This window comes from Equus przewalskii, chromosome 16 (genome assembly GCF_037783145.1).
Source record: "Equus przewalskii isolate Varuska chromosome 16, EquPr2, whole genome shotgun sequence".
Taxonomy (NCBI): domain Eukaryota; kingdom Metazoa; phylum Chordata; class Mammalia; order Perissodactyla; family Equidae; genus Equus; species Equus przewalskii.
The window spans coordinates 66851662-66870708 of NC_091846.1; the positions used below are offsets into that span (position 1 = coordinate 66851662).

Genomic DNA, 19047 nt, shown 5'->3' on the forward strand with positions numbered 1-19047 from the left:
GTGCTACATTTTCATTTAGAGTATGAATTGATGATCTATGTAAAGAAGAGGTTTTGATGCCTAAAACATTTTTAGCAATGTAGCAGATAGATTATTTAGTTCAATGGTATAATTTTAAGGATGAGGAAAATGTGAAATCAGAGAAGTTAAATGATTGAATTTCATGGAGCTAGGAAGTTGTGGAGCTGAGACTAGAACTCAGACATCTTGACCTCAGCGCTTTCTGCAGTCTGCTCCATCTGGAGCCTACAGCAGCCCCAAAAAAGGCTACCTTACCCACCTGCACCACCTGTCTCTCAGAGGCCTGCAAGGGGGTGGCAGCTGTGGCAAGGACCACAAGATTAAATGCCTAAGGGAGTTCAGTCTATGACTATGTATTGTGTAATATTTTCTCCCTGATTTCTCAGTGTTTGAAAGTACTTCCTTAAAGGTCTGGAAATCGTTTTAGGAATGAGGCCCTGGGGGAAAGGAGTGCATTTGGCTTTAGTGGATTTCATTTACATTTGTGAATTATGTTTTTTAAAAAAGCTAATTTTTTAAAAACAAAGCCAGTGAAGTGAGCAAAATTTGCTATTTTAAAAAGCTACAGACACAAAAGACTATTGTTTCAAAATCAGTCATTATTGTATGAAAATTCTATGTTATTGAAAGCTGCTAAATTAAAAGGGATAACTACCAGTGAGCCAAATCTTCTTATTGTGTGTCTGTGAGATGAGATGGGGTGGGTGGGGGTGACCCAGGAAGAGAGGATGGAATCTGGGCAGATTGTTGGCAATTCTGCCATCTCAAGGTTTCTGCTCAGGAATGGTGGCACACAGTAGCCAGGAACCAGCTCTGCCCAGAGTAAGAAAAAGTGCCAGGTGCAGGGGGCTCCAAGATAAATAAGATACAGTCTTTTGGGGGTAGACATACTCATGGAAAGGTCAAAGTGAGATTCAGGCACAGGGAATTATGATTTGGGATGAGGCGGGGAAAGGCTCCTCGGAGGAGGTCCCAAATAAGTGCATCCTAAAGGATGAGTAGGAGTTAGCCTAGATGTAAGGACAACACAGATAGCATTCTGAACACATTTAACACTGAATATAGGCATTTAAGTGGATCTATTTAAAACCACACACATGTATAATTTATGGTTCTCTTTATTGATGCATGCGTATAAATTATTTTATTAAATTACCTAAATGCTAAAATAATTTAGTTATACATATTAAATAATGTCTATGGGAATAAATTTAGAACCACCAAGGTCAACATAGTAACATTGCATTATGTGTCTCACTCATTTTAATCATTCACTTCTTATTTATTTAGAATTCATAAGGATTGACCCTAGTATTCAATAATGGCAATGTTACTAAGAAAATTCCATTCCTGTTGTTAACTATTAGTTGAACTTTTTCTAAAGTTATATTTATCTATTGTTTCAAATATTAATTAGAAGTTAATAATCATGATTACCCTAGGAAAAAGGAATATTATATTTAAATATTTTAATGGACGTTTTAAAATCACAAAACCTATTAGAATAAAAAATGTGATAAACTTAAAAATCATCGACTCTACAAACACATAACTTTAGAGTCGCAGGAATGAATTAGTGACCTAACACAGTATAGTAGGCCAAAAAATGGCCTCAAAGGTACCTGGAACCAGTAAATGTCACCCTATAAGGAAACAGAATCTTTGCAGATGTGATTAAGTTAGGCATCGTGAGATGGGGAAATCCTCCAAGATTAAAGACAATCACGGGAGATGGGGAAATCCTCCAAGATTAAAAACAATCACAGGATCCTTATAAGAGAGAGGCAGAGGGAGAGTTGACATATACAGAAGAGGAGAAAGGCAATGTGACCAAAGAGACAAAGACTGGAGTGATGTGACCGCAGACCAAGGGATGCCAGCAACCACCAGAAGATGGAGGAGACAAGGAATGAATTCTTCCCTAGACCCTCTAGAGGGAGCATGGCCTTGCCAACACCTTGACTTTGGCCCAATGAAATTGATTTCAGATTTATGGCCTCCAGAACTATGAAAGGATAAATGTTGTTTTAAGCCACTAAGTTTGTGGGAATTTGTTAGACCAGCCACAAGAAACTAATACATGCAGAAACTGCTTATAACAAATAAATTGATAAACACAAAGTAGCAAGTGTCACTCCATTCTTAGGTTTCCTTCTAAGCTAAACTTATCTAAGAGCTATCAATATTTTTTCCACTTCCTCTGTGTCCCATCCACTCTGAACCCATTCCACTGAAATCTTTCACCAATGACCTCCATGTTGCTAAACCAATGGTCACTTTTGCCTTCATTGTATTTGTTGGACCTCTTAGCAAAATTCAACACATGTAATCAATCTCTCCTTTGTGGAACACTCCTTTCTCTCTGATCACTCCTTCCTCCTCTGTCTTCTTTGCTCAGTATGTGCCTCTACTATATGTTGAGGCTGCTATATATTAAATTCCCAGCACTGGACATCTCTTTCCATTTACCCTCTCCTTCGTGGTCCCATCCATTCCTTTGACTGTAAATCATCTACAAGCCGAGGACTCCTAAATGTATGTTTCCAGTCCAGACCTCTCCTCTGAGCCCCAGGCTCATATTTCCAACTTCCTACTGGACTCACTTTTAAATTTCTCACAGGAACTTGACATATTCAAGACCAAATTCCTTATTTCACTACATTCCCATATCAGCAAATGCAACCAGTAGTTTCAAACCAAAACCAAGCAGACTCTCACACACATTCTCACAGCCAGTTCATCAGCAAGTCCTGTCATATCTGCCTTCGAGTCCATCAACTTCTCTACCTCCAAGCACTTTCATCTGAGCCATCATCTACCTTTCTTTCAAAATATTTTATAAGCTTTTCCTTTCTCATCTCTCAACTTCCATTCTTGCCTTATTCCGATGTAGCCTGTATACAGCAACCGGAGGAATCTTTTTAACACATAAATGACATCATATCACTCCCTTACTTAAAACCCTTCAATACTGTCCCATCTCCCTGGAGCCTAAATATGTAACCTTGACTGTGAACTATAATGTCTTCTGTGATCTGGTCCCCACCTGGCTCACCAACTCATTGTGAGCCACTCTTCCTGTAGCCAATGAGACCAAACCAAACTGTCAGTTCTGTGAACACAAAAAGCTCTTGCCTCATGGCCTTTGCTCTTGAAGGAAGTATCCAACTACTCTTCACATGCTAACTTCATCTTATTCATGAGGACTCCAAATCTATCCCCTGTGGCCCGCTCCAAATCCCCATCACTATCAGCGAGGCCTCCTAATTCCTGCTTATCCATAAAAATGAATTGTAATCTTATTTGTATGTTTGTTCTTCCCAATTAGGATTTAAGTTCAACAAATGCACACACAGTGTTTTGGCACCATGTCTGTACCAATAAATATTTATTGAATGAATGAAAACCCAAACCATTCTTTCCTCTTATCACTCTTCTATCTCAAATCCTCTATATTTGAAAAGTTCCCTTCACCTTATTCTACCTAGCTTTTCTCTCCCCAATTCCTGATAGGATATAACAGTAATTCTTTTCCTTTACTTTCCAGCACACGGTCCCCCCAATCCCCCAAACACACAGCCTTCATCTGTACACTCAAAAAGCAAGTGGGTAGCCTTTAGTAGGATAGAGATTTAAGAGCCTAAACGATCCAGTCCTTGGGGACAAGGTCTTGCATTGAGTATTCTGCTCTCCAGAGATGCTTCTGGGAGTAAAGCGAGGAGGCTTAAGGGATGCCATGTTTTAAGCCTTTCAGTTTGAGTGTCAAATACCTACCCTTTGAAGTCAAAGCTTTCTAAATGTATAAACTCTCACGTTCTCATTTTAAAAAGCCAATTGACTAGATTTTAGAGCCATAAAATACCTCAGGCCACTAAGTCATTACCCCCCCAGCACTGGCCCTTCCTTGCCACTACAAAATATCAAAGAACACACATGCACATGTGTGTGCATGCATGTGTGTAATCTTTGAACCTGGATCTACTGATGTAATGTCCTGAGAAAGAAAAGTGGAAAGTGAGAAACTGAGGAGAGAAACACAGGAATGTGGAGTGAAGTACAGAGGGAAGAAATAGCAAGACCAACATTTTTCAGAAGGGATTTTCTTCCAGAAGACTTTCTGCGGCTCTTGTCCTCTGGCCTCTCTAGCTGCAGTTAATGCTGAGAGATGACAAGGATCAAATAGATCCTGTCTCAGACAGCCTGGCAACAGCCCTTCTACAGAAACCACACGGTCATTTCTCCCGAGCTCTAGCTGGTGTGCTTCCGGGAACAGAATCACTTGGAGGTGCTGCCCTTCTCTTTTCTCAGCTGCCAGCAAGAACCAAATTCAGACACCAGGATATGCTGTTGTCAGCCTAGACTCTACCTCCAGAGATTAATTTGAATCCAGGACCCGAGAACCACTTTTTGGGGGCGGCAGCACCCAACACGGCTATTCAGAGCAGCCCCACACCTCCTATCAGTAGAAGGCCCTGGCAGATCCAGGGACACAGCTCCCTGCCGTGGCTCTCTCTTTACTCTCCAAAGACTTAAAGGGCAGCTGGCGTTTTTTTCCTCTTCTCTGGAAAAAAATCTAGTGAGTGCTGAGGAGTGGAAATAGCCCCAGATTAGGAGCCAGGAGTCCTGGGTGTTTTGCCTTGACGCTGCCTCAGTAGCATTGACCTTGAGTAATCCGTTTAGTCTCTACGTTAAATTGCTTTCACCTGTAAGACTGTGCAACTCTCGCTGCCACACTTGCTTCTCATGGATATTGAGACGATTGAGGAAGACAACATGTGTGAGAATGCTTTGAAGGCAGCCGAACCTTTCACAGATGTAAGGTATTACTGTCAATAATAATAATAATAATAATACAGTGCCCATCTCTGAAAATTACCATAACTGTATTTTTTTACTAATCAACTTCAATGAAAAACTATATTAAAAAAAGAGAAAATATCTAATTGAATCTGTCTTCATGAGGCCTATGAACTTTTAACTTTCAGTTTCACATGAAGGAAAATATATATTTTCCCAGCCCCTATTTCAAAAAAGAGAAAAACATTTGCTACAATTTAATAAGATTTTATACCTCTATTATTACATTGCTATATTGACTTCATTCCTGTTATAGAATCAATGAATAAGTTGGGGGAAAAAAACTTTATTAATACTAATTTTTATACTACTAAAGATAGCTGCAATTTATTGAGTTCTGACCATGGGAAGTGGGAGAGAAACAACACCTTGTTCAGCCCAACTCTTTAAGCTAAGTCGTTTTACTTCCCTTCTGCGGATGAGAAAACAAAAGCTCAAAGAGGTTAATTTCCTGCCCAGAATAAAAATTAATAAGTGGCAGAGGTCTGGATTTGAATTCAGGCCTCTCTTAGTCTAAAATTTGTGTTTTGACTTTTAAATAATAGTCTCTGTGAATTACTTACAGCTGTCATCAATAAAACAAACAGCAACATTCATTTTAGATCAGTAAATTAGATGAACAAGTTACTTATATTTTAGAAAGCAAAATTTAGCTAATTGCAGTAGATCGGTTGATATCCAAAAAGGTGTTGGGAAATGAGTTTTGAGATTCTGACATCCTACTGAGAGTCACGGTACAAGCTGTGCTTATGTCACCATACTGACCCTGGCCTCAAAGGATCCACAGGAGGAGGGTTGGGATATGTGCTTCTATAGAAAGCCAAAGATTCAGGGCTCTTTTCTCTAAATGTTTACTTTCATAATTAGTCTCTGGGTTAAATTACACATTTAGTAGAAGGTTTTTTAATATTTATTTTCACTCCTTGCCTATGACAGTGGTTCCCAAACTGAGCCACACATCAGATCATGTAGTAATTTTTTTTAAAATGCAAATTTCAAGGCCCCTGCTTAGACCTATTGAGTCAGAATTTGTGATATCTCTATTTATGAAATTCCCCCCAGGCATTTCTGATATAGCTGGGTCTTTGAGTCACTGATCTGTTGTGATTTATGACCTTTCAGAATTGATTTTTTAAAATCCTAACATTATATAGTCCTTAAACCATTTAAATCACTTGGCTTTTTTCAGTAAGCTATAGTTACTGAAAATCACAACTTTCTATAATTAGGACTCAATGGGTTGAAAATGGAAAACATACACATATAAAATTTTGTAGAAAGTCAGGGAAGAAAAAAGTCTTAACTGCCATCTATTCCCCATGTTGAGACCTCACGTTGTAACTTTCTCCCAAGGTGAATTTTAAGTCTGAGCCGTAAAAGATCTAAGAGCCCCCAGCGGGAGTGCTGCAGCACAGCTCTCTAAGACCATTAGAATCACCTCTTTCAGCCCTCCGCCTCTCCAAGAACTCCCTGCACAAACTATCAATAATTCACTGTTCTCTAACATGATCATTTGTAAGAGATATTTTTCTTTTATTGCTGTCAACAAAAAATTGTTTAATAAACATAGATTATTTTTTCCATATGTTCAACAACTCATTCAGAGCCAAAAATAGACAACAAGAATGTTACTCACAATGTATAAATACAGAAGTAGCATGACATGGCCAACAGCATAGTTCGGTATAAGAAAATTGCATTAACATATGTTTTCAAATATCTGCAAACTGGTCCTAAAAATAAATAGGTTAAAAAGCATCCAATAACTGCAAAAAACAAACAAAAATCATTCAGGTTCAATTCAGTGTAAAATTTATTCTAAGAAAAATCTTTTTCTAGCATCTTAAATTTTTAATATTGGTTCTTTAAAAGCAAAGCAAAGTTTGTTGTTCTCTTAAATGTACATTATTTCCTTTCTGAAAGGCATACTTTTAGGTGGAGCTTTTAAAAATAACCATCCCATCAACATATTTCTTCTTATCCCTAGATAAGGAGTATAATGATAGAGAAGAAGTTTAATAAGGTACTGTGGGCCTCTGTCACCGCTATGTCGATTTTGTGACCTAGGAAATCAAACCAACTTCTAATGGCCAATTGAGAAATTGGCCAGTTGAAAAATTCAAGCTCTTCCATCCAACCTTTCAGGAAGGGAAGGTTGGATCTAGACATAGCTGAGCCAGAGCAAGACACAGCAGGTCTATAGGAAAACTGCATATGAATTTTAGGAATATACATGCTGATGATAGAATGCGGGAGCATCCTGGTAAATCTGAGCAAAATAAAAATCCCAAATAATCCCCACTTGTCAAGAATGTGTAAACTTGGTCAACTTGAAAATCAGGCTATAATCAAGGTTTTTCGTTATTCCTCTCCCTTAGAGAGACATGTAGAAGAAATCAAAGATTATGAGTCAGTATTCCATAGATTTTACTACCTTATTGTTATAACGTTCAATACTTTGGAATGATGAGCAATTAGAGTGACAATTATTATTTTCTTTTCGTGAGAATACTTTCATGGGAATAAAACTTTAACCTATTTTCTGTAATTAGATTTCTATGATGTTCTTCCATGTTTCTGTATGGTTTTGGGAAGAGAGGGTCTATATGGATTTCATTTTTATTAAGCAAAACAAAGCAGAGAAGTTTAATGAACTTTCGCAGTTCAGCAGTGATTTATGCAACTAACACAAAGAGTCTTGTATACGATGAATACATTTTGTTCAAATGACACTTGCTGGTGATTTTTTTAAAGTTTTATTCTAAAGAAATCTTTGTCCTGTGTTATCTTCCTTTAACAGCCCACTTTTCCTGTAGGTCCCGCAATAGGGACAAACACGGCGATTAGCTTTGCTCCTTACTTAGCACCTGTAACCCCTGGAGTTGGGTTAGTCCCAACGGAAATTCTACCCACCACACCTGTTATTGTTCCCGGAAGTCCACCAGTCACTGTCCCGGGCTCAACTGCAACTCAGAAACTTCTCAGGACTGACAAACTGGAGGTACTTCAATTATATTTGTGGTTTGAGATGCATTTGTGGTAGAAGTGTGCATACTTCTATGTAAGGGTATGCTTGTGAGATTTTTCAGTCTTGCAAAACAGCCACACACACACACATTCATCTAAAAGCCATGCATTCATAATTCTATGGTTAGAATTTAAGGCAAACTTTAAAGGAAATTTGTGAGAAAAGAATGTTTAATACAAACAAAATCAGCTGCATGGAATGTATGTTCAGGGCAAATTATTTAACAACCAGTAGAACACTGAATCAATCACTATGCAGCCTACAGAGATGGTTCCCAAAGGCCTCCAGCTGTGCCAGCCATTAACCTTTGCTAGATCCCAGCCAGGTCTAGGAATGAGCAAGACAGGAGCAAAAGCCAGGGCAATGGGGGACACTCAGGGACAGGGGTGGGTGGGAGTAAGTAGGACTATGACTATTGATCAATTGGTATGACCATATTTCAGTATTTTAAGAACTAGTATGGCTGTTCTAGCATGTTCCAGAATATCAGCCTTGGCTGTGTTCTTGGTAAACAGGGGGAACCTGAGGCTGGGCAAATTTAGTTATTGACTGAGATATTTTCTTTAACTTAAATTCGAGTGTTCTATAAAAGTCAAGAAAACAAGTTCATATATTCATAAAACTTGTTCTTAAGTCATGAGTCAAGCCAACCCACCTGTACTTTACTGGGTGAAATTTCTCTTTAATCAAAGTTAGAGGATTCATCCATTTACCTTCACTATTATATCCTATACTATTTAACAGAGCATTTTATATGGATGTGTAAAGGTTCTGATAGAGTTTTTAAAGATCTCCTTTAATTCTGCTACCGATTAAAGTTCTTAGGTGATATATGTATCATTAGGATGTACAATGAGCTTTAATGTTGGATCATTCAAGAATGTTCTCTCAATGTACATTTGTTTAAATATTTATCCAATAAACCTTGAGGGTAATAAAATGTTGCTGCCTAGTATCAGTTTCAATCTGGAGTTTATGAAGTGGCAATAACCTCGCTAGTGTTTTGATCTAGATTGTCCCTGTGAATATTGAACAGACTTTTCATGGAACTGGAAAAGTGTTTGGGGCTCCACCTGCTGGACCCATGGAGCTTTAGTGTTCAGTACGTGACTGTGGTTTAGAAAACAAATTAAATCAGCCAAGTTGGGAACAAATTGTCCTTCCCAACAGGACTGGTAGACAAAGACACACATAAAAATGATTCATGATGACTTTAGCAGAGCAGCTTTCAGTTCACCTCAAACCAGGAATGAAGGCGGCTGCAAAAGAGACCCTTGGTAAATGCTTGATGGCTGGTCTGCACCTCTGATGCAGTCTCAGACTGGAGTCATTCCATCTACAGAGGAAGGCTCACTCAGAATCTGTGGGAACACCTTAGTAATTTTTATTTTGCACATTTTATGAACTAAAGAAAGGATGTTGGCTAATATACACAGTAGGAAGAAACAATTAACAATTTTGTGATTTTTCTGTTTACCCTTCAAACTCACTTGGCCACTGGTCAGTGAAACTGTATTTCCCAAGTGTGTTTGACTTTCACAAGGCTTGAATGTCATGTCAGTGGCCCTTCATATAACAACACTGATGATCAAGATGTGGACCACCACTTAAACATATCGACTTTGGAACTGGAGCCTAAAAGGAAAATAACTTAAATTTAACTATTCTTCTCAGCTAATGATTTTATAAATATAAATATTATGTATATATGTTATTCATGTTATCAATATTCAATGCAGAATTAAGAATCCACCTTTTAAATTCTCAAGAAAACTTTCTTTATACAGTAAACTCCTGATCCACCATAATTCTCAGAGGATGGAATATTCTAGTTACTTTAGATTTCAGGATAACTAAGGATTAAGGAATAAAAAAGAAACAACACATCAACACCTCAAACTCTATTCTACTTGTCTCCGTTTCTTTCTTTCCCTTTATCTCTTCCCATGCTTCTCTACTTTTCATCTTTTTTTTTTGTTTTCTTTCTGTGCTGGCAAAAATAATATAGTGATCTTAAAGTTTTGGAGTCTGAGATATTGTAGTTTTTCTGATTTATGATTCTAAGCATAAGTTATCTTTGTAGAGCAGGGGAGACCTCGGGGAAAAGCGGAGTATTCAGATTCACCCCACCCCCACTTCCCATTCTCAGAGAGGACGAATAAGTTTGTCATTTCCCCTGATTCTTCTTTGGAGCTGTACAGCTGTGACCTGGTGGCTTGATTTAAAGTGAAATTATCCCCCCATGCAAAAAACCTATAGCATCCCAGAGTTTTCACGGTAGGGGAAGATTTGGATATATATAGAAGTCCAAATTATGTATACAAGTAGTTATATATATAATCTCCAAGTTATAATATATACAAAATATAATTGTCTCCGGGTATGTATACATGTATATATGTATATGTGTGTGTGTGTGTGTGTATACCCGGAGACAATGGAGGCTTTGTTGATTTTTCTTTGTTATTTTCGCTAAACTGCAGATTTTGAGTTATTTTCTCAATATAAATTCTCACTCCAGGAAACAGGGTGAAGCAAAACACAAATTAGCTTGTCAGCGATTCTGGTCACTTGAGTTCTGGATAATCAAATTTTTATTGTAAATAGCACAAAAGCCACCATTTAAAAGAAAGGAAAAGCATTATTCTTTTTTTTTTTTTTTTTAACGTAAATGGCTGCGCTTGCAGAGGTAGAGTTTCCGGCGGCCATCAGGCTTTCTTCTGCATCGTCTGCTCTTCTCCCCTCTGTGTCCTAGGTATGCAGGGAGTTCCAACGAGGAAACTGTGCCCGGGGAGAGACCGACTGCCGCTTTGCACACCCCGCAGACAGCACCATGATCGACACAAATGACAACACCGTAACCGTTTGTATGGATTACATAAAGGGGCGTTGCATGAGGGAGAAATGCAAATATTTTCACCCTCCTGCACACTTGCAGGCCAAAATCAAAGCTGCGCAGCACCAAGCCAACCAAGCCGCGGTGGCCGCCCAGGCAGCCGCGGCCGCGGCCACAGTCATGGTAAGTGGGGCGCGCCCGCCGCGCACCTTGCGAGCTCGGGAGCCGCGCGCTCCGCGCCGCCGCGACTTAACACGTGTGCTCTCCAAACCAGTGGGGAAATAGGGAAGGCTGCTATTCCTGCTGCTCTGCTGCCTAAGTTCCGTTGTTTCCCCCTTTTTGTTTTGTTTTGTTTTCCCCTCCTTCCCTTCTTCAGCACAATAAGTAAATCCCTCTGGCGCAGGCGATGGGCGAGCGACCTGCCCGGTCCCGTTCTCCTCTGAGACTGGACTGGACCAGTGTGGGCTCTTCCTCAGAGTGGGGCTCAGGGGCCTAGGGATGAAGAGGAAGGGGGGCACCAGAGCTTAAGAGAGTGGAAAAGAAAGCGGGAGTACTGAGCTGAGCAATAGACAGCAGCGGCACTTCAGAGAGCCATCCTCTGGCCGCAGAGAAGCTAGCAACAGGTGACCAGTCGGTGGCTGGCTCTTGCCTATTCCTATTGTTTCCGCTCTTCTTTTACTTATCACAAGGGCCGTGCTTCGAACTTCCTCCCCGTAAATGAAATGCTATGCAGAACATCAAGCCAGGAAACAGATGAAAATGGAGCTGTACTGGCTGGTGCTAAAAACAAACAAGAAGGCCTGTCGCCCAGCCTGAGTCACTGTACTGTCCCTTGGAGACCAGCAGCAGCCTGGTCACCATCACCTGGGAACCTGTTACAGCTGCACACACTCAGGCCCCACCCCAGACCTTTGGGATCAGAATTCAAATCTTAAAATATGCTCAGGTGTTTTCTATACATATTAACATTTGAGAAGGACTTGCTTAGAGTACTGGCTCTCCAATTTGGCTGTATTTTGAATTACCTGAGGGGAATTGAAAGGTTCTAACATCAGTCCCTTCTCCCAAAGTTTCCTACTTAATTGGTCTGGGTGTGGCCTGGGCAGTGGCCTTTTTTTGAAGCTCCCAGGCGATTCCTTTCATGCCCTTTCCTCATGTTCTTCTCATTCTTATGTCGCTGGACATAGTGATTTTTCTGAATGTGTGAGTTTCTATGTACGTGGGGATGTTTGCATCCACGTAAGAGAGTGAGTACAATATAGAGAAATTCTCCCTTTTTTTGTTCTAGTAAAGGAGTAGTTTTCAAAACTGATTATAATTGGGAAGAATGCGGTGGAGGGGCGATGAGAGTAAATTGGTTACTTAATGCTAATGAAAAAGGAATTCTTGGGGCTGGCCTGGTGGTGTAGAGATTAGGTTCCTTGCTCAGCTTCGGTGGCCCAGGGTTCTCAGGTTCAGATCCCAGGAGGGGATCTGGCACTGCTTGTCAAGCCACACTGTGGCAGCATCCCACATAAAATAGAGGAAGATTGGCACAGATGTTAGCTCAAGGTCAATCTTCCTCACCAAAAAAAAAAAAAAAAATCTAAAAAAAATGAAAAAGGAATTCTTTTAGAGAGCAAATGTGGTCTTTTATGCATTTCTCCAGTATGAAATCCATCTTACCATCTACTTACTGAGGATCTTCTCCTATGAGAAGTAAAATTTTTTCATCATAATCATTTAGGTCAGCCTCAATTTATCCTAACTGGTACATTGACTGTTGGGAACAAAGAACACGTTTTTCTACTGAACTAGTATTATAAGTCATAACTAGGTATTGAGAATATCTCCAAGGCTAGTCAGGACTCTGGTTGCAAGAGAAAACCCAACTGGAGTAGCTTAAATGAAAAATTTGGACTTGATTAAATCATGCAATGTCTTCCAAAGAGAGTAGAGGTAAAATAGGGCTCAGGGGTGCCTGGATCCAGAAACTTGAGAAACAGCAGGTTTTTTTCATTTTCTGCTTCTCTTGGTACATATCAGCTCCATTCTTTAAAACCAGCTTCTCTGTACGATACTGACCATGGCTTTGGACACCTATCAGGACACATTCTTACATCTTTTGACAAGAGAGAAAACAGTATCTTCTACACCAACTCTAATTAGAAAAAAAACAGTTAAGGGTCATTTTGGTGGCTGTCCTTATGGTCAGAATAAGAGCATGCTATGATTGGCTCAGCCTGGGTCACAATAGCCATCTTGCCACTAGGGTATGAGATGAGGTTCTGGGAATATAAAAAATTAGTCCCTGTACCTCAAATACCTGTTAATACAACAAACCATCGGTACTAACAGTGACCTTAGGGCTGAGCCCTGACTTTATCTGAGCCCTGATTTTATCTGCCTGTTTCCTAGAAGTACCAGTTCTAACATCTGCAATCAGTATATATTTCAGTCATCGAAGGAAAAATGCACCTCATATATGTCAATGGTAGATGACCTGCATTGATGAGGATAAGAGAAGAAATGGCCATTTGCATAAACAGGTCATTCTTCAGCCTGATATCTTTAAATTGAGACTCTACTCTTCTTTGTGCCCTTCTGCGCATTTGCACATCATACTCATCAGGATGCTTAGAGGTTACTGCAGTGGATGTCGGTACATTTAGTTACCATAGTTTCCTGGATTGGTACACTGTGCCCAAATTTGGAGTTCTGATATTTCAGGGGATCTTGCAGCATCGTCAAAGACAACCCAAAGGAATGTAGTTTCAGAACAAAAGCCAGCTTCTTTCTGACAATGACATGAAAATGACTGAATCTGTAATGTCTTTTTAGTTGAAGTGAGAGGCTCATTTGAAACCAGGGCTTAGGTGCAGTTAGATGAAGTCAAAGTGTTCTTCCTCTAGAAGCAAGATTACTCAGTACACTGAAGCAAAACTATTATTTCTTTATTTAAAAAAACAAGTGGGGGGATGACTGCAGTCAGAAGATATTAGTATTCCATTCACCTGGCTTCCATATCTGAACACCAAGAATTTTTGCCATATACTTTTTATTATTGTTTGGAGATTTCCCCTTGTTTTGATTAATTGGAACTTGCAAATGAATTTAAAGCTTTGATTCCAGAAAAAGAGACATTTATTTCCTTTAGAGCCTTACTGTTCTACAATACTTCTTAAAACACGAGCATCAACCTCACCAGAATTTTTAAAATGTGAAAATAAGCCAGAAAGAGGTTCTCTTTGGTAATTTTAACACAAAGGGTATCTGATCTTCAAGAAAGCAGTCTTTCTTCACACACACCAAAATGGGGAGACACAAGGAGATACCTATTTTGTAAAAAAAAAAAACAGGACCAGCTGCCATCAGCTAGATAAGTTTTAATTGTTCCAGAAAACATGTGCAGGAACCTTGAATTCCACCCTCCCTGTCCACATCCTTTTCTTCCCGGTTCAAGAGGCAGCTCTAATTATGGTCATCAGGGTCTCCTGATTCCTCAGAATTTGGGTTTGCCTGTAACGCCTAAGGAAGCTCCTGAGACACAGCAGGCTTGGCGTTCTCTAAGGTTTTTTTCTAAGCCTGAAGATCTTTCAAGATAGGTAAACATGTGCCAGCACTCAAATAATGTCCTCTAAAACAGAACATCTGTGTACTACAAAGCCATATTATGATTATTCATCCATACAGATTTTTTAATACATTCTACACATGTGCCTCAAAGTGTGAGGTGTGCAAGTTATTAATATGTATACTCAATCCTCCAAGACCTTAGTGTTTCCCTGAAAAGACAATATATTTGCATCTAGTAAAGACAACCCACAATATGGAGTGGGAAAAGGGAGATGCTGCTGCTGTCCAGTTCAGTTTAGAGCTCTTTTCTTTACAGTCCTAGATTATTATAATTTCTGTGTAAATTGTTTCATCAAACTAAGATCAGAAAAAAGAGAACATTAACCTTCCAGGTGATTATCCTAGGGATAAATATTTAATATTTCTTTTTCTACCTGGAGACTTCATTAAATGATGCTTTGTTAAATCAAAATTTTGTCCATAAATACCAGGCTTTGGAGCATAATCACTCTTCTAGTTAGCATATCAGAAAAGATCAACCCAATAGTAGATTTGTTCCATAACTGCCAAGGACTGTAAAAGTGAAGGGAAGAATCAAGTCCAGAAGGTTGAGGCCACAATGATTTTGCATTTATCCAGTTAATGTTCTCAGTCTGCTCCATGAGAGTAGGCTATGTCACCTTATATAGTTAGCACAGGTTAATTTAAGCTCAAAAAAATGCACTATTTAGCAATGTAAAACTATAGAGGAATGAAAGATTTTAAACAAAAGTGATGTCATGGAAGTTACATAATGGTGAGCTTACAGTTGAGGAAAGAATAGCCAGTACAAAGCAGCTTTCTTATTGTGGAGCTCGTTAGTTTTTTAAAAATGTTCACAATGCTACTTTCAGAAGAATGACTTCATATTATTTGATGGCCTCTTTCAAGACTGCCTTCCAAAACATCTCCATTGGCCATTCTAAATCTCTTCTCTACCTATAGTCCTTTCTACTTTATTTGTAGTCTTTTTCCTCCCATAGCTCTTTATCTCCTATCATCTCTATACTTTTAATCCTGAATCATCAAATGACAATGAACAACCTTTATTTGACAAGGAAAATATCATTGTTTCCCACTTTGAGGGTTTAGTACTATCCCATTTTATTTCATATGCCAGAGATCTAACTCAAAACTTTAGAATATAACATTTTGTTTTTATTATACAAACCTTAGGGATTTACCTATTGTGCTAACATAGAAAAGGGGTATTTCATTTTTTATTTGCATTGGAGCTATTCCTTTGAATTTCTTTATTTTCACAGAATTCCATCATAGAATTTTTAGATTTTTTTACAACAGTTATCAAGGAACAGGAAAATTTTTCATTGCGGTCTAAAAAAATCAATAATTGTTATTATTTCAGCTGTTTAAGTGAAACTATCTTCCCAAAAGTATGATTATAAGTTAAAGATACTATTTTACTTCTAAAATTCAAGCAGTTCTTTGCTATTTTTTAGCTGTTTGCTATTTTTAGCTGTTGTACTTGTTCTAGCCAAGAGTTCCACATCTCATTAACTGGGTTGGTCACTGATCATAGCTAAAAGTACAAATAGAATTATTAAATATTAATTATTTTGATACCTGAGAACGCTAAATACCTTTTTAAAGGGTATTTTCTTAGTGTAATCTGGTAAGTTGTTTGAGATAAATTGAATTATAATTTCCAATGTACTGGAAAACATAGAATGGATGATAAGTTAGTCATTAGAAACAGTACGATGGAATAAAAGTAGGAAATTTGAGAACCTTACTATTCAAATTCAAAACTTGTTAAATTTGGAAGCTTATTCCACATGGCCAGATCCATGCTAGCAGAGTGAAGAGAAGAATTGAGACAATTATCCACATGATTCAGACAAAAAATTAAGATCCAAACCCAGACAGTTTTGCCTAAATAATCTTGTGTTTGAATATTTTTTTGCCTGAATTTTTTTGTCTCAGTTTGCCGCTTCATTTTGTTAGGCTAGATCCTCCTTAAAAATTATTTTTATAAAAGTTAAAGATGTCTTCTTTTTGACTTGGATCTTATACTTACTGCATTCATTATTTTATATTTGAAAACTAACTTATCAGAAATTCTTTAATCCTATGGCCCTGAAAAGTTTTGCATTTTTTTCTGAAGCAATATAAAAAATGCTTATGGTGTGTATGCAAGCTGCTGTTTTGATTAACTTTCCTGAATTTCAAACGTCTATATTTTACTCTCCTATATGCTTTAACTAAGGTATAGTAGATGCATTTTTGCTTCAATACTAATTTAAGGTGTAATATTCATTTCTTTAGAGAACATTTTTGTTGTTGTGCATGCCTAGTGTTTTGTACGTTGTATATTGCATTCAGAATATTTTTTTCCTTCTCACCTATCCACAATGCAATGCCGTTCCCATGATGCACCTCTGCTTGCTGTTTACCTGTATGTTAATTCGCTTGAATCCCATTGGCCCACTGCCATCATGTGCTCGCTGCCTGTTATTAAAAGACTCAGTCGACTGCCAAAGCAATGAAGCGACCTCTCGAAGCATCTGTAGACCTGGTACTTTGACCTTTCACCTTTCGCTTTGCATGTAGCTTTTCAGAGAACCATCTGAGATTTGTATTACTTGTAAAATATTGGTTGCAAACAATCATTATTATTAATTAATGAAAAAATTCAATAAGGTGTTTAGCCATCTCATTTTCATATGTAATATGTGAAATAAATTAATTCTAACAAATTTTAATACCTTTTCCAAAAGAGTGAAGCAAATTTAAATTACTTGGTTTGGAAAATGCTCATTATAATTCTTATTAACCTTTAAATTCAAGAAATTGCCATTTAGTTAAAGAGAAGAATAGGTATTAATAATAACACAAATGCTTCTTTCCCCCCTTAGAATAGTTTAATTCATTTTAAAAGCTGAAGCCATTTTTTTGTTGTTGCTTGATAGTTTTTCTTTTCCTTAGTTGAGATGCTACCGTTTTGGGTTACAGAAATCATGCTTTCGCTCTCAATAACAAATTCTCACCCATTCGACATTGCCGCTGTTTAAATTAAGGTGCATGGCAGAGGCATCTCCTTAGCTGTCATTTTTAAAAAGAATGTTGCAATTGATGATCTCTGTGGACACTGGAGGTGTGTTTACTTTGAGTTATACATATCTTATCCAATTCTTCCCTTCTAGGCCTTTCCTCCTGGTGCTCTTCATCCTTTACCAAAGAGACAAGCACTTGAAAAAAGCAACGGTGCCAGCACGGTCTTTAATCCCAGCGTCTTGCACTACCAGCAGGCTCTAACCAGTGCACAGTTGCAGCAGCACACAGCGTTTATTCCAACAGGTACGTGCCCTGACAGTTTCAAGTCCTGTGTCCGTGTGCCCTTCCGGTCATGTGCTTCCTTCTCATTCCTTTAAGCTGTTTGGTGGCATCTAGTTTGCTTTTAAAGGTACAGTAAATACAGCCTGAAACTCATCATTGTCCCAGCTATCTAGATATATTTACATTGCTTGGAATGATAGCTAAAGACTGTTAGGATTCTAAAGCCAAATATTTTATAGAGTTAAGTGACAGATTGAACCCGTGAGTAGCAAATAGTAGTTAGGTCTTTTGGTTTCTTATATTTACACATGCTGTGTAAAATTGTTTATGTAAATAAGACCTTTTATGTGTGACGATTGAAATTTGTCATTAACCCTGAATGACCTAAAAATAGCAATTCCAGTAAATACTAACCTTTTTTTCTATTCCTATTCAGAGCACTAAAAAAACGAGGCTATTCAAATTAAAGCAATCCTCTACTCATATTTTTACATCCATTCTCTCTCTTTCGCCATCCTTCTCAACTTCCACCAAGTTCACAAATATATAGAGCTCTTATCCTTGGTTTCTAAGCCAATGCCTGATAATATTAGGTGCTAAGGTGCATTAACTCTATCATTCCACTAAGAGATGAATTATAGTAATCATAGATCTTGAAGTTTAAAGGGTTCTTAGCGATCCCCTCATCTAGTTGATTGTTTTACAGATGAGAAAACTGAGGCCCCCTAAAAGTGAAGTGACTTCCCAAGGTGGCACAACCAACGAGAAAAAGACCTAGAACCTAGCTTCCCTGTGACCAGTCCAATTTGCATGACATGACACCACCTGGCCTCCTTATGTGGAGGCCACAGAGCTCTCCTTTAGAACTTGGCATAAACGTCAGATAAAAGGGAAGGAGCAAAAGTACAATGTATGTCCACCCTCCCGCATTGACCCACCTCCCTGACCACAGACCTACATACTTACACCATACACGAACACAAAGAGTCATCATCAACTGACTGTGGTTTTGACCTTTTTGTCTGTGTTAGAAGCAGGGATAATATTCTCAAAATAAATAAAATTTGCTAGAGTGTCCAAAAAATAGAGAAAGACTCAGGCCTTAGTGAGAAGATTGTCCTTTGAGTTCTTAGTTTCGAAATCAGAATTTTCATCCCATGCTAGCGACTTGAAGGTAATTATAGATGAATAACAATTTTATCAAAAAGAGTTTGTTGATCCTAATCCACCCTGTTGGACTTTCGGGTTTATTATCCATTTCCTTAAATCTGGAGCATATCAGGAGTTAACATAGGAGGGAGCTGAATAAATATTTCTGTGGTATTCTTTGTATAAAATCTACACTTTGAAATGAGTTATTAACCTTTTAACAATATTTATTGTAGTAAAAATATAAGTTACATAAGTAAAATGG

At 38.3% G+C, this 19047-nt stretch overlaps 1 protein-coding gene across 16 annotated transcripts in view; it reads left to right on the forward strand.

Moving 5' to 3' along the window:
- MBNL2 (muscleblind like splicing regulator 2) overlaps window positions 1–19047 on the forward strand; it is a 153700-nt gene that overhangs the window by 102511 nt on the left and 32142 nt on the right. For 8 of the 16 annotated variants that reach the window (XM_008516142.2, XM_070579084.1, XM_008516154.2 and 5 more), the window contains exons 4-7: window positions 7679–7879; window positions 10662–10925; window positions 16819–16872; window positions 17501–17654. In XM_008516142.2, coding sequence (XP_008514364.1) covers window positions 7679–7879; window positions 10662–10925; window positions 16819–16872; window positions 17501–17654 — 673 coding nt within the window. The remainder of the gene's footprint in view (window positions 1–7678; window positions 7880–10661; window positions 10926–16818; window positions 16873–17500; window positions 17655–19047) is intronic. The other 8 variants (XM_008516170.2, XM_070579090.1, XM_008516163.2 and 5 more) reach the window with 1 other exon arrangement.